Here is a 15393-nt window from a genome sequence, read left to right on the forward strand (position 1 = left end):
TAAAAGTGTGGGGATATTCAAAAAAAAAAAAAAAAATAGAAAAATCAAAAACCGATATTCACACAATCGAAAATTAAAAAAGAATCATCTTTCAAAACATGTTTAAATCAAATTTAAATGACAAAGAATGATATTCAGATCAAAATCAAAAAAATGGTTAATTTCGTCATAATTTCAAGATGGGGTGGTCCAATAAACAAAGTGTAGTCTCCAGAAAAATTACGTAGAAATGGCCAAATTATGTTAGAGACCAACAAATATGTAGAAATATTACGTGTTTTACGTTTTCATGGTCCAAAGGAGTACCCAAGCCAATTGGTCTGTTATAAATTTTTGAAAATTTTAAGCTTTGAAAAACTTCGATTTTTTGGTTCATCCTGTCTTAAAATTGGTCACTCTAATGACAAAATATAAAAACACATTTATTTGTTTTTTTTTACTTCGTTTTTTAGAAGAAAAAAACATGCTGTTTTCGGCAATAAACGGTAAATTTACAGAAAGAGGCAACATTTTCCAGTATACAATCAAATTTCCATAGTTCTGAGCTATTTAAATTGAACAAAAAGAAAAAATGAATTGAAAAAAAAAATAAAACTTAAAAGCAGCTTCTGTCAACGTACCCGAAGTATGTAAACCTACCAGAGTAGCAATCTCAATGTATTTACTTTTTCAACTTATGACAAAAATTCAAAAAAGTATGTTTTCCCATACAAATTTTAATTGCAATGCGCAGAGTGTAGACGCAACCGATCGTGCTCAAATTTTGCACAGATACTCAGGGCCCGAAACGGAACCAAAAAAGCTTTGATCTGAGAAAACAGTTCCGATGACCAACACTAATAATTATCATATATATGAACCGAACGCAAAGAAACTTTAAATATTTTGATTAATATAAGAGCTTTGTAAAACTTTTGACGCAACTTAAAATTATTCATAAGAAAAAAAAGTAATTGCAATTCAATTTATTTTAGGGGTTGTTTAGTAAATTGGTCTATTTGTTGTCAATTTATTGCCGGCTTTTTTGTTACTTTCTTCAAAACTTATATATACTCAAGTCAATTTGTGGAAATTTATATGAAGTACAATTACCATCTCGAGTTGTGAAACAAAGTTGCAGTTTTAGATAAATTGGTGTTATATTAGAAAAAATAATCTAATCGTTACAATTTTCTTCAGTGTTAAGAATTTAAAGTTTAGTTAAAAGTTTGTCGTAGCTCATTGTATTAGTCATAAATGCTCAAAATTTTATTGCATCCGCTTCATTGAACCACCAGATTCAATAACAGCTCAAAGTTGGTTATAGGATAATTATACCTTGTTCTAGAATCTTTCTAACTTCATGAAAAATAGCCCGATCTTTTCCAAATTTGGTCCACTGATACACTGAATTTGATCTTGATCGTTGGTCTATTTTGTATGAAGTCATTTAATATTTCTTTCACTATTGTCATTCGAATGAGACAAAAAAAACCTTCAGTCGAAGTCCATTGCTTGAAAATGTACTAAGTTACGCCAAAAAAAACTAAAAACAGAACGATTGACAGTGAAAGACGGTCATTGGCTCTACCCCATTTGGCACAATGCCATTTGGCATACAGGCCGTTTGCCATAACACGAAGAACAGCCTTCTTGGTAAGAATGCTTATAATATTCACAGTGGAGAGCTTAAGTAAACAACAAGCGTCGCGTCTCCATCAGTGTGTTGCTTAAGTTACCATGAATTGAATACGTTCTGGAGAAACCCTTCCTTATGTACACTGGGTACAACCTACTTACCTGAAGAATGTGATGATCAACGGCGTTCGGGTCCTTGGCCGATAGCGAAACTATGCTGATGCCATGGTCGAAGAACAGCGGCTGCACCGGATTGTAGTTCCCGATTTCAACCTCGTAGTCTTCTTCCAGTTCCTTGAGATTCGATGGCTGGTACAACGGTATCTTGACTTGACGCGGGCTGTTCGATGCCGCTCGGAGAAAGTCCAGCAAACTCTGCGGCGATTCCCGGCACAGCTGGTCCCGATGGTCGAAGAATGCGGATAGTTTGCTCAGAGCAGGTGATACCCTCGAGACGATTTCTGCCGTCAAAGGGTCGTTGTCCGGTTCGTCCAGCGATTCCGGAGACAACAAGGGTTCTGTTAACTCATCTGGTAGGAGATCCGCGGTAGGTGTTGGAGTTGGGAACCTTAGAGGGAGCGTCACCTGAGATAGCTTTTGAAGCATTTCTTCATCGTCGGGAACAACAGATGTTGGATTACTGTCTCCCAAGTAGTATTTTTCGGTGTGTTCTTGGAATTGACTTTGCTGTTTTGGTGGCTGTCGTAGTAAGCATTTGATTTCTTCGACATGATTGTTGAAGTAGGGAATAGTACGACACGTTGGCATCGCCTGTAGATGGGGGAACAATTTGTTAAATTCATTTAAACTCTCACTTCGTTCCACTTCTACTCTTACCAATGCTCTTGACCCAGCATTGTTGTATTCTGCTGAGTCAAAAACGTTTGCAAGAAACTCGTACACGGAATTCCTTCCCCGATCTGTAGTGGACGCCCAAAAAGGTTCCTTTTTAAGTGACCTGCAACAGATAAGCAGAAGAAAACAGAAGAACTTGTATTTTCGCTGCATCAAAGCTTACTAGTTGATGTAAAAGACTTAGTCTATTGTAAGCAGTTCATGTTTAATAAAATAGATTGTAAAATAATTGAAGTTGGAGATTTGTAAACGACTGAAGCAAGTAGTTTCCGCCGGCCTACAACTATCTAATGCCGCTGGAGGCCGAAAGAAACCCCTTCTTCCTTCGATCATCGATCGTGAGTTCTGAAAAATTAAATCTATACCTGCAATATACAGTCCCCATACATTACTCAGTCGTGAGCATATACAGTGAAATCTATACCAAATAATTGAATAATTTTCAAAAGTTCAGTTATCCTCGACGAGAAAGCCGAAGAAAGGCACTCACTTTAGACCGTCCACTATCTCTTTAGCACCATTGAAGTTTCCGATGTTCCAGCATGAAATAGCAACACGTAACAGACATGCAAAGGCCGCTTTTCGTTCGTCTTGTGTACCTTGTGATAGGATAAAGTAGTTGGTCCACGCACTTGTCTGAAAGGAAGAGGATGGATCAAACTCGTTGATTCGAATAACTTACTTTTCAAGTTTTCTAAAGTGAAACACCATCAAATCGGTACCTCATCGACGCGTTTGCGTATGGCTTTCAAGGGCGATGAAAACCCACTTGGAGCTCTGGCTGCAGCCGGTACGCTTGGGCTTGCAGTGGCTAATAGATTGGCAACGTTGGTGGTAGACGATGATGTGGTCGTCTGCGGTGGCTGCTCCCTGTGGCTGCTGCTGCCGTTAGCTATGCTATGACTACTACCGCTAGCGCTCGTTGTATTGGGTGGTGTAGCAAGATTAGGATTACTGCTTATCGAGGACCGTATCCTCAACTCCTTCTGCAGCTCGTGTATTGCATCATTAATGAAATCGTGCAAGGATACCTGGGAATGAGAATGAAAATGAAGAAAAAAATTGAAACAGCTGTGGATAAAGGAAGAACACTAACGATGGCGAGGCGACCTTCAAATTATTTGATACTTTTGTATGTTAATTAATATTTTCTCCGGTGCAATGATCAATTAAAAAGAATTTGGCTTATATTAAGATTGGAATGTTTTTTTTGGCGTATCAGTATACTTGTAGAAAAAACAAAGATACAGTCCTTCCTTTTTACATATTACAAGAGAATTTTTTCAGATAATGAGCTATTTCATGAAAAATCGTCATTTTTATCCCCTTGGCCCCTTGGCAATTAAGGGAACCATCAATTAAATCCAGCCAAATTCGTTTTTACTCTTTTTCTTACATACTAATGAATAAATCTTACTCATTATTGTTTTCAATAATGAAATTTATTCTGGTGCCATCTTTTCGGAGTTCGGTCTCAGAATATATTTATTCACATCTTTGTTTATCATGAGAAACTAATCCACAAGTTTACTTCTACTTCTGCTGTCTAATCGTTCTAAAGGTCTCAATTATGGCAAACATTTCAACAATTCAATTGAATTCAACTATTTGATTTTGATACTACTAACAACTGCATGTACTGCGTGTGCGAAATCCATTTTTTTCTCCAGTGAACTTGTTTGCGTTCGTACATTATATGTTTTCATAATTGTTTTTCAAATGTATGAAAACCGGCTGAGCTCCATAAGCGCCCAAGCTTGCTGCTTGAACACCAAAAAAAAAAATCAATGAGCTCCTAGAATTTATTCTGAAGTTATTCTTCAATTCAGTTAGGAATTTCGACAGAAAAAAAACTCAAAAATAAAAAGTAGAAAGTCTCGAGTTGTTAGGGAAGTTTATTCCACTTGGAATCTTGTGGATACTAGAGTCAATCGATCATGTTTTTAAATTTGGAAATTATCTGGAAGAATGTGCATAGCAATGTTGTACCCATTAGACTGGGTCAACAAAATCGATTTTTTTAAACAAAGCTTTTTCGATTCCTATTAGCGTTCAAAACAACTGTGCAAAATTAAGGAGCGTTTGGTTGCTTCCCCGTATTCCACATTGCGAAAGAAATTTGTATAGAATTTAGTATGGGAAAACGTACTTTTTTGCATTTTTCTCATACATTGAAATGTTTTGTCTAAAACAATCTAACTATTGTCGTTGAAGTATAGGCTAGAACATGCCGAAGACCACAAAGTGATCCGACACTTGTGAAAAAAGTTATAACGTGCAGATTGCCCGGTGATGCTTAACATTTAACACGTAAAGGAATAACATCAATAATAAAATCTCAATTGTTGGTAACTTACCAAGCGAATAACTATTTTCACAAGTGTCGGATCACTTTGCGGTCTTCGGCAAAGTTTTTCGGCATATCCTAGGCTATACTTTAACGGTATTAGTTACATGGTATTAGACAAAATAATTCAACTTGTGAGTAAAATGCAAAAAAGTTCGTTTTCCTATACTAACTTCCATACAAATTTCAATCACAATGCGGGATACGGGGACGCAACCAATCGCTTCCAAATTTTGAACAGTTGTTTTTGACGCTAATATAGATTGAAAAAGCTTTGTTTCGAGTTGAAGCGATCAAATTTAAATTTCGTCCACACAACGTTGACCCACTCTAGTACTCATGTAATAAGATTTTGTAGTCCTTCCTAACTGTAATTGAACATTTTTTGCCATAGAGGTAAATTAGTTGAAATTTTAATAAAAGTGTTTTTTTAATCTGGATTAACGAGTTTTTTAGCCCTAGGCTAGTTCATCTCGGGACCTACACTTTACTTCCCTTCCGAAGGAGGAACTCACATTTTGTGAGTTTGTCGGGAGTAGGATTCGATCCCAGCTCCTCGGCATGATAGTCAGGTGCTTTAAGCATCACACCAGGTCCGCTCCAAAAGAAAAGTTTTTATCAACATTTATTCCCAAAAACATATTCTTATGGGAATTATACAGGCATTTCAAACTTACTGGAGTCAAATTCGGCAGATCCTCGATAAGACTTTTCACCCGAAGCTTTGGAGAAGTTTCTGGCCGAGTTCGTTAAACCTTTCTCGCCTTGATTTCTAATCAATGTTGGAAGATTTTGTTCAATTTCAGAGAAATCTTAACAAATTCAGGAAGAATCTTTGTTTGCTTTTCGGCTAATTTTGTGTATTTTTTTTTTCACTGAAATTGAAATCATCGAGCATACTCTTGTTTTCTTAGAATATATCAACAACCTATTGTTGTTAGCAAACATTCAGGAAATATTTTACCAAAATTCTGCTAACAAATGTCTTTGTCACGCTAGTTTTATTGAGATCATGAAAATGATAAACAGTTTCATATCTCACAAATGTCTGTTGTAAGAGGTTGAAAACTTTTGGTTGGAGCGGACCTGGTGTGATGGTTAGACTACGTGACTATCACGCCGAGGACCTGGGATCGATTCCCACTCCCGTCAAACTCACAAAATGTGAGTTCTATCTTCGGAAGGGAAGTAAAAGCGTGGGTCCCGAGATGAAGTAGCCTCGGACAAAAAATCTCGTTAATATAGATGAAAACCAATACTTTAGATTTCTCTGAAGAAAAGTGTAGGTTTTTCATGTGAAGTTAAAAAGTTTTTGTCAAACAACCTATCACATTTTCTTTCTAATCTCTGGGTAAAACACTCATTATGGTTTCCAATATACATCTTGATTCTGTATTTCTACATCATTCTGGAAGTATGTTTTCGGAACTCTGTCTAAGTATCTTTATTTACATTTTTTTTTTGCCAAAACTCTCTAGATATCGGTTAAGATGATCTTTGTAAGAATTTCTAAAAAAAATCTTAAAACGTAAATTTTCCTCTTCTTCTTTACAAATTCTCATTAACCGAATTCGGAAATAGATTTTTGACGATTGCAAAAGATTCCTGAAAGAGAATCGTTTTTTAGTCTTAATTCTGTTGTTCAAAAGATTTTTAGGCGAAACATTTGGACAATATTCTTGCAGAATTCCTGATGAATAAATCGAGGCATTTGTAATAGTTCTTGAAAGAATACTGACACACTTTCAGTGGAGCTCTTGAAGAACTTTTTGTCTGGCTGGCTTGAATACTTTGACAAAAATCAAAGAGAAGCTTCAGGAAGAACTTTGAACTAAATTTCAGGGAAAAATAATTTCAGAGAAATTATAGAAAATCCCCATTGAGAATTTTAGGTGAAAGTGCTGTTAACAATACAATTTTTATAAAAGCAAAATTCTCAGTGGAATTCTTGAGGGACTTTTTGGGATTATTCCTGAGAGAATTTCAGCAAAAGTATATTTTAGAACCCCTGAACATTATGGCATTAGTTTAGAGTAAAAACTTACTAACTAACTAACATTATGCATGTTAGATAAAATGCAAGTGCAACGAATCCCTAAATCCCAAACATTTTTTTCAAATGAATTCCTGGAGGAATCAATAGAGAAATTCCTAGAGGTTCGCTTGGAGGAATTTCTGAGAAAATACATAGAGGAATACCAGGTAAAATTTCTAATGAAATCTCTGTGTCAATTTCTGCCGGAATCTCTGCAAGAATGTCGTCTTTCCTTCTCTGAGAGAATCTGTAGAAAAATTTCTGAAGGAATCCTTGCAGGGTTTTCTAAGACCTTCTTCAGAAATCCTTTGAGCAATTTCTAAGAGATACGTCTTATAGGAATATCCAAAGAAATGTAAAGAAATCTTGGGTATTTCCTTAATAATCTATTGTAGTATTTCTAAAACAAACCTTAGGGAAAATTCTTTAGAAAGTTCCTAGGAAAATTTTGAAAGAGTACTGAATTTCTGAGTCAGAATGTATCCGTGAATTATTTTAAAAAAATGCATTCATGGAAGGTTTTCTAGTGAATGCTTTGAAAAATTTCTGAAGAAATCTGTATGAAAAAAAAAAATCTGAAGATATTCGTAGGGCAAAAGCACTAGACTTCGCCACTGCTCTAATCTTCGCCCCCTCCATACAAATGCCATTTTTTATGTATAAAGTAGCGCAGATTAGTGCTGAATTTCAGGGGGGGGGGGGGGGAAGTCTAGTGTTTTTACCCTAAATGAATTTCTGGAACAATCTATACAAGATTTTTTGAAACGAGTTCTTCAAGTATTTTCTAAAGGAATCCCTGCAACATTTTTTGGAGCTATCCGTCCAAGACTTTCTTAAGGAGTTCTTGGAGAAATTTCTGGAAGACATTCTTATGTCTAAAGGAATCCCTAGAAAATTTTGTGAAAGTATTTGAGACTGATTTTTTTAGGATTTCCTGGATGATTTTTACAATTAATCTACGAGGAATTTCTTTATGAATCTTAGGAAGATTTTTTCAGGAACTCGTGAAAGATTTTTTTAGTTAATCTTATGATGGATTTTAGCAAAGGTCCATGAAAATATATTGAAAAACCTGTAGAAGTTTTTCAAAGTAATCCTTAAAGAAATTTTGTAATAACAGCAATATTAGTTGAAAAATTGGTGAAGGCATCCCTTGGGCAGTTTTTATAGGAGTCCCTGGAGGAATTTCTAAAGAAAGCTCTCACAGATTTTCTGACAAAAAATGTGAAACTTTTGAAATTTCTGGAGAAATGGGAAGTTGCTGTGGGAATTTCTAATGAAATCGTTGGAAGAATTTCCAAAGTTACTCCTGCACAAATCTTTAAAGGAACTTTTGAAACATTTTCTGAAAGCATCGCTCAATATTACATTCAGTGAAGAGAATTGTCAGACAAAAGAGTCACAAAACAAGCAACAGAAAAGGCGCGACGATTACTCTTTATCCCTATCGGTAACAGATAATGACATGATCTCGATTTTTTTGTTGCAGACAAAACGGAAGCTGAATATGTTACGTACTTTTCAACTCGTGAATAATTAATTATTACTAATCCAAAGTCGAAACTGTTTGATGATAGATCTTCAACACCGACTCGAAGTTACCGTTCGAAAATCGCAATGCAAGGCTTAAAAATCTCTAAACTCGTGGTGTACGATGTTTGTCCTATTGTTTTCAAATTAGGACAAACTTATGTCGCATTGGGTGGATTGTCGCAACGAATACATGTTGCGACATTGTCATTATTGTTGCGCGATGGTTGAATTTTGATTCACTGCGAAGACCTATTCCGAATGATAGATGGGTATAGTGGTTTACAGTCCCGGCAAATCAACATACATTTTATGTATAAACAACATACAGCTATCGCTAAAACCAGAAACATGTTGAAAAGGCCCTTCCAGGGTGTCTACTACCTGGAAAAACCTGGAAAACCGGGAATCCTCAGGGAATTTTATTTAACAGGGAAAAACCTGGAATACTCAGGGAATATCTTGAGTACTCAGGGAAAAAAACATTGGGTCGTATGAATAAAAACCTGGTAGTAAAAATCCATGTAGAAATTTCGCTACAAAGATTTTTCCAGAAATTCCATCAGGGATTCTTTCTGGATTTTTTTAGAAATACCGTAAAATGGGGTAACTTTGATAGTTTTTCAGCGAATTTTCTCAATATTTTTACATGTAACAGTATTTCCCCGAGTTTTATATTTTTAAAACAAGTACTGGGGCATCAGTTATCAATTGCAATTAAAAGATTCGACCATCTGAAATATTTTGGATAACTTTTAGTTTTTCATAAAACCGAAAATCGGATTTTCATTTTGGGGTAACTTTGATAATGCCCTAAAAACACATCAAATCTAAAAAAATAATCACAGATTTAAATCTTAGGAGTATGAACATGATGAGAGAAGGCTTGTGGAATATATTACATAGATTTTTTATATCAAAACATTGATTTTTTACTAAATTCTACATATAAAAATGAGTTTGTGGAGTATTGAGTGCAAAACACAATAAATTTAGCTATCAAAAATCATTATCATCGTAATAATAAATGCTTAACGGTACATTAACATATGATTACATGCTATCCACGGTTAGTCTTCTTCTTTTGGGTAGTTTTTTAATGTTTTATTAACAAATTTTGAACAACACAGATTTATCTACATGAAATTACAAGGGCATTGCATACTTTTAGGCGTTTATCAATGTATGGAGATTAATATCCCAATTTACAAAATTGCTTCCAATTCGTAAAAACACACTTCGTTAAGAGATTCAAGGCCAGATTTGGAATCTACTATGATGAATCTATCGAGAATAAGAGTCCATTCATTGAAAAAATAGTTGTAACGAAGTCGTATAGCAGATTGTTTGAAGGGGTTGATTAATGACAAAAATATCAACAATTTTTATTTTTTGTCCAAAAAGTTGTATATAAACTAGATTTTAATGAAAATACGTCTAAGATGAACTTTCATATGTATAGAATTGAAGAGAAGAGATTTCTCTCATTTTTTTCCTGTGATATCTCCAAACAATTTGGGCTTTCTTCGAGATGTTCTTCCTGGTCTCCTACAGGAATTTCTTAAAAGTTTTCGCGAGGCTTATTTTGAAGTTTTACCTGAAATTTCTCTCGGAGTATCTCCTGGATCTTCTCTCAGAACATTTCTTCCGATGTTGGTCATGAGATGTCTCTCAGAGTTTTTCTTAATTTACACTGGACTTTCTCCCAAGATTTTTTTCCAGACTTCTGGGATTTCCACAGGAGTTATTACTGATATTTCTCATTGAATTCTTCTCTTGCATTCTTTCAGAGCCAGGCTGTTCCTTGTAGTTGTGCCGGATTTCTTTCAGTGATCCACCTGATATTCTCTGCATTATTCCCAAAATTCTTCCCGGAAACTTTACCAGAAATTGTCCAGAGATTCTGGATACTACTTTAGGGATTTCTAGCAAAGCTATTGCAGGGATCCTCCTACGGGTTTTCCTCAGAATGTCTTCTAAGATAACCTACGAAATACCTTATAGGAAATTCCTGGAGAAATATTCAAGGGAATTCAAATAAAATCTTGCGAGAAACACCGTTAGAGTTAGTGTTAGTGGAGAAATCTCGACAGGAACTTCAGGAAAAACCTGAGAAAAAATGAGACATCTCGAAAAAAGTTCTAGGTAATAGTCAATAATACTAGTAATCCCGAGAAGAAATATTAAGGACATCCAAGGAGAAATTCCGAAAACCTCATGGATTCCTGAAAGCAGCTACGGGCGAAGATCCGCGAGGAAAACAAGAGAAATATCGGAAAACTATCGGTAAAAATCCCGACATAAACTATTGAATAGCTATCACGGAAAACCACTCAAAAAGACACGGACACTGGCTTCAGCCGGTGGCTCTACCGATTGGCTCAACCAATGACATTCTTGAAGAAACTTTGAATAGTTTTGGATGGATCATCAGGAGGAATCCAGCGAGAATCTCTGGAAGTATATCGGAAAGCCTTCGCAAGAAATATCGGGACGTACGCAAACAGATATCTCGTGAAAGGATCCTGCGGATAGCCAGGAAGTAACTTTGAAAGAAATTCCAGAAATTTCGCTCAGAAATCTTGAAAGAATTTTTGAAGAGTAGGGGAACTTACGTATTTTCGGCAGTTTTGTTCTTTTCGTCATGTTTTTTTTTTTGAAACATTTTGAACTCAGAGTTGGCATCAAATCCTTTCCAATCAAGCTGAATATGATCAAGCTTCAGGCAATTTGGCCGACAACAATCCCTCATGACGAAGAGAACAAACCTGCCGATGATACCCTAAGTCACCCTTTATAATTTTAAGAAAATTTGTTTTTTTTTTTAATTATAAACTTTCAAAATTTCATCTGGAAAAACCTGGAAAACTCAGGGAATTTTATTTTGAGTTATGAGTAGACACCCTGCCTTCCTTCTTACTTTAACAGCACAATGTAAATCTACACGGAAATCCAAACTACCATATTTTTGGGTCGATTTTACACAAAATTGAGTTTATCGAATCAACTAGTTATCAAAAATTAGGTTGTTTCACTCTCTCCCTCACCGATGCGATGTTGTCAAAAACAAACCGAGGTACGTCTATCTAACGGTGATCCTTGAGCCCAATAAGCCAATTCCAGGTAAATGTAACGTTACTCAAATTTGAGTAAAATGAGAGGGTCTTTGGGTTGAATTTACTTACTCTTGAGTATATTTTTTAGCTGAAGGTAAAGACAATTTACCTAGCGTGAGTTTAATCGATTTACTCAAATTTTGGCTTATTGGGCCAAACTATGGGATAGCGTCTTACTTGATACTTGATGGGCTACAACTCGTAGCGGTGAGTCGACGCCGAATGAAGCATTCGCCTCCACTAGTCTCGGTCCTGGGCCAATCGCTTCCAGTCACCTTGATGAACGTTTAGAGCCCTTAGGTCCTCCTCAACTGCAAGCCAAAGTGTGCGCGGCCTACCATGAAGCCGACGGTCCCTTCCTGGTTCTCTGCTGAATTTGATTTTAGCTTGTCGTTCCTCCGGCATACGAGCTACGTGCCCAGTCCACCGCAGCCTGCCGTATTTTATTCGCTTCACTCTATCCATCTCTTTATATACTTGGTACAATTCGTGGTTCATGCGGACGCCACTAGATACCGATGCCGTCCTCCAGTTTACCGCCGAGTATTGTTCGCAGCACGTTACGTTCGAAGACTCCAAAGGCTCTCCGATCAGCTTCTCTCAACGTCCACGATTCATGGCCGTATAAAGCGACCGGATGAAGCAGAGTATTGTACATTGCGAGTTTTGTCTTCATTTGCAGCCTACGTGACTTCAACTGGTTTCGACGACCGAAAAAGGCCCGATTCGCAGCTGATGCAATCCGTCTTTTCACCTCGCGGATAACATCATTATCGCACGTTGCTAGAGTATCAAGCAGTGCTGAAAATTTCATTCCATCATATCTAAATTCAACCACCTACAGCTCATTTTAGAAACTGAACCTGAGAATATGGTAGGGGAAAACGGGGTAAGACCGCCACCCTAAGCCAAAAAAATCTTAACTTAAAACTGACAATGAATTACAATAGTTTTAACACAGCATATCATTTTTTCAAAGTGTTAGGCATGCAAGAAAATTATATTTTGATTCATGCAGTTGAAACTTTTATAACTTTGAGCCATTTGAAAATGTGACTAAAAAGCACTTAAATTTTCAACGACGGGGTAAGACGGCCCACCAGGGGGGTAAGAAGGACCATTACGATTTTTTTTTTAATAATTGTGATTAAACTGTTTGAATTCTATACGTTGAAATAAGGTATGACTCCCTTAAGTACTTCACATGGAAAATTGGTTAGCATAGCTGTCCAAGGGTTACCAATTATTATTTTTATAGTGGCACTGTAAATATGGATACTCAAACACCCATTATTATCACAAAAATGTTATTTCTGGCTACGTCCAGCGCAAACAACGCAAACATGAGTTTATTTATGTGAAATGGCATATTTTTAACCCTTATTTGACCGGCAGGGTACCCGGGTACCCAGCACCCATTTAAAATACACGGTGTAGAAAAAAGCAAAAAGTTTGCCGGCCACATAACGGTTAACACACATTTTTCGTAAATTGGGTTGCAGCTATATGTTTCTATGAACTGGGAGATGGCCGTCTTACCCCGTTCGAGGTGGTTGCTTTTACCCCGCATGAGCAGATTTCACTTATGGGGCTAGTTCCTGACGAAACATTTTTTTAATCTCAATCACGCTCCTCTTATGCTTTGTTAACATTCCTGGTAAGTTATGAACGGGTTATTTTCTGGTTTGAAAAAACTTTTTCCCGAATCAAAATCCTTAAGGTTTTATGCGACTAATTTAGATCAAATACATCATCATGAAGCAAAATCTTTATTTTAATAGTTTGTTTCGAAAATCTCAATGTAAACATTGCACATAATGGCTCAAAATGACAAATATCTTGTGTCTGAGAAATCTTATGCACATACTTGCCTTATGTAATAATGGATAGCCCCTAACTTGTTTCTCTTCACTGAATCGTACGCCGCCTTGAAATCAATAAACAGATGATGGGTATTATTGCAAGTTGTACTCCCGAAATTTATCGAGAATCTGACGCAGGGTGAACATCTGATCCGTCATTGATCGGCCTTCACGAAAATCCGCCTGATATTCACCGACGAAGTACTCCTCAATCGGCCTCAGCCTGTTAAGGCGAAACTGGAAGCATTTTCTCATTTTTTTGGTTTTGGTTTTTTTATTAAATAACGAAGCAATATTTTCTAAATCGGTTTTCGTACACATGTAGAGCTTGGATCAAAGTATCTCCTGAATTTTTCTCTGGTAGAAAATGTTTTTCGTTTTTGCAGAAACCATTTTTTTGTGAAATTTAGTTTAGTTGATCCATACTCTACAGGTGTACGAAAACCGATTTTGAGAATATTGCTTCGTTATTTATCAAAAATGAAAAACCAAAAAGTGAGGAAATGGATCCAGTTTCGCCTTAAACAGAATTCCGGACAAAATTTTGTACGCTGAATTAAGAAGTGTTACTCTTCTGTAATTCGCGCACTCCAGTCGATGCCCTTTTTAATATAAATCAACTAGCAGGCAGTTCTTTCTCTTCCCATATATTCAATATAATAACGGTGTAAGAGCTGATGCAGCTGCCTACTACCGTGCTTGAGAAGCTCGACCGGGAGTTCGTTCTTCCCAGCAGCCTTATTGTTCTTCAGCCCTCTAATGGCTGTCTTGACCTTGTCTAGCGTTGGACGTTCCACGGCTTATCCGTCGTCGTCGATTCGAATTCTTCTGTCGCTCTTCCATTCCCACCGTTCAACAATTCCTCGAAGTGCTCACTCCACCTGGCAGCCACCATTGTTTTGTCTGTCAGCAAGTTTCCTTCACGGTCGTTGCACATGACGCTGTTTTTCTCCGCACGCCATTGACAGTCTCGTAAAACCTCCCCATATCATTCTTCTCCATGCTTTCTTGCGCCTGAGCAATCACATTTTCCTCATGAGAAATTTGGCGGTTCCTTGTATAACGCCTACAAGTTATGCAACCAAGCATCGGTACCGGTCACTTTACGCCTGGCACAGGGATGGTAGAAATACTTTTTTCTCTTTTCCGTTCATCGATCCCGACAGTAAAATAAAAACAAAACAACGGCAGCACCAATACCATCAGCAACCGCGCCGTCGGCAGTCAAGCTGGCGCTTGATAGTTTTCGCTTTCCCACAAAAATATTTATGAGCAGTCATGCCGAGGCGGGTGATTGCGAAAAATTTCAAATATGTTCAACTGCTAATAACTCACTTGTTTTAGTAAATAATTTGAATCTGTTTGCACAAATAGCTAGTGCACACTCCTAGCTTTGGGATGCATATAAAGAAGTTTGTCTAGAAGCGGTTTGAAACGCAGAAAAATGCGAAAATGGGAGAGACAGAAATTCTTGTCGTCCGTGTGCTCGAGTACCGGCGCTCTCGCGCTTGGAAACCGTTTCGAGGAAGAAGGCTGCTGGAAAAAAATGTTATGACATTTATTTTTTCGAACAGTTTGAGTTTGGCTGGGCCGGTGATGTTCGTGTGGAAAAATGTCAAATGTACAGCCGGTAACCGTTTTTCCAGTACATTTCTTATCCCTGGCCTGGCATACACGCACCAGTGCGTACCCCTCTGTCAAAAATAAACATTTCCCAACTATAGTGTATACACTTCGGTAACCGTATGAACTTGTGCAGATGCTGTGAACTCCACGGTTTGTTGTCACAAACAGCGATTGCAATCATCACTTCTCTTCCCATCCCCACATTAATCTGCAACCTGACGTATCAGGCGCCATTTTCGCCCCAAAAATAGAAGATCATCAATGCTCGCACACTGAAGATGCCTGTTCATCTCAAGCAGCTATCTCATAGATTCCTTGTGTGAGTGTAGATGGTCTGGCGATGCTGGAGTAGCATCTTCGAGCCGCTATTCATTTTTCTTTTGTCAACCTGCCTAACTCAATAAA

The 15393-nt window shown here is 37.2% G+C and overlaps 1 protein-coding gene across 8 annotated transcripts in view; it reads right to left on the reverse strand.

The window, feature by feature from the left end:
• The window catches only part of LOC109414157 (1-phosphatidylinositol 4,5-bisphosphate phosphodiesterase epsilon-1), a 106619-nt gene that overhangs the window by 35041 nt on the left and 56185 nt on the right, over positions 1–15393 (reverse strand). For all 8 annotated transcript variants that reach the window (XM_062860426.1, XM_062860423.1, XM_062860424.1 and 5 more), the window contains exons 4-7: positions 3195–3503; positions 2963–3108; positions 2455–2575; positions 1780–2388 (exon numbers count right to left, since the gene is read on the reverse strand). In XM_062860426.1, the coding sequence (XP_062716410.1) occupies positions 1780–2388; positions 2455–2575; positions 2963–3108; positions 3195–3503 (1185 nt within the window). The remainder of the gene's footprint in view (positions 1–1779; positions 2389–2454; positions 2576–2962; positions 3109–3194; positions 3504–15393) is intronic.

This window comes from Aedes albopictus, chromosome 3 (genome assembly GCF_035046485.1).
Source record: "Aedes albopictus strain Foshan chromosome 3, AalbF5, whole genome shotgun sequence".
NCBI classification, from domain to species: Eukaryota; Metazoa; Arthropoda; class Insecta; order Diptera; family Culicidae; genus Aedes; species Aedes albopictus.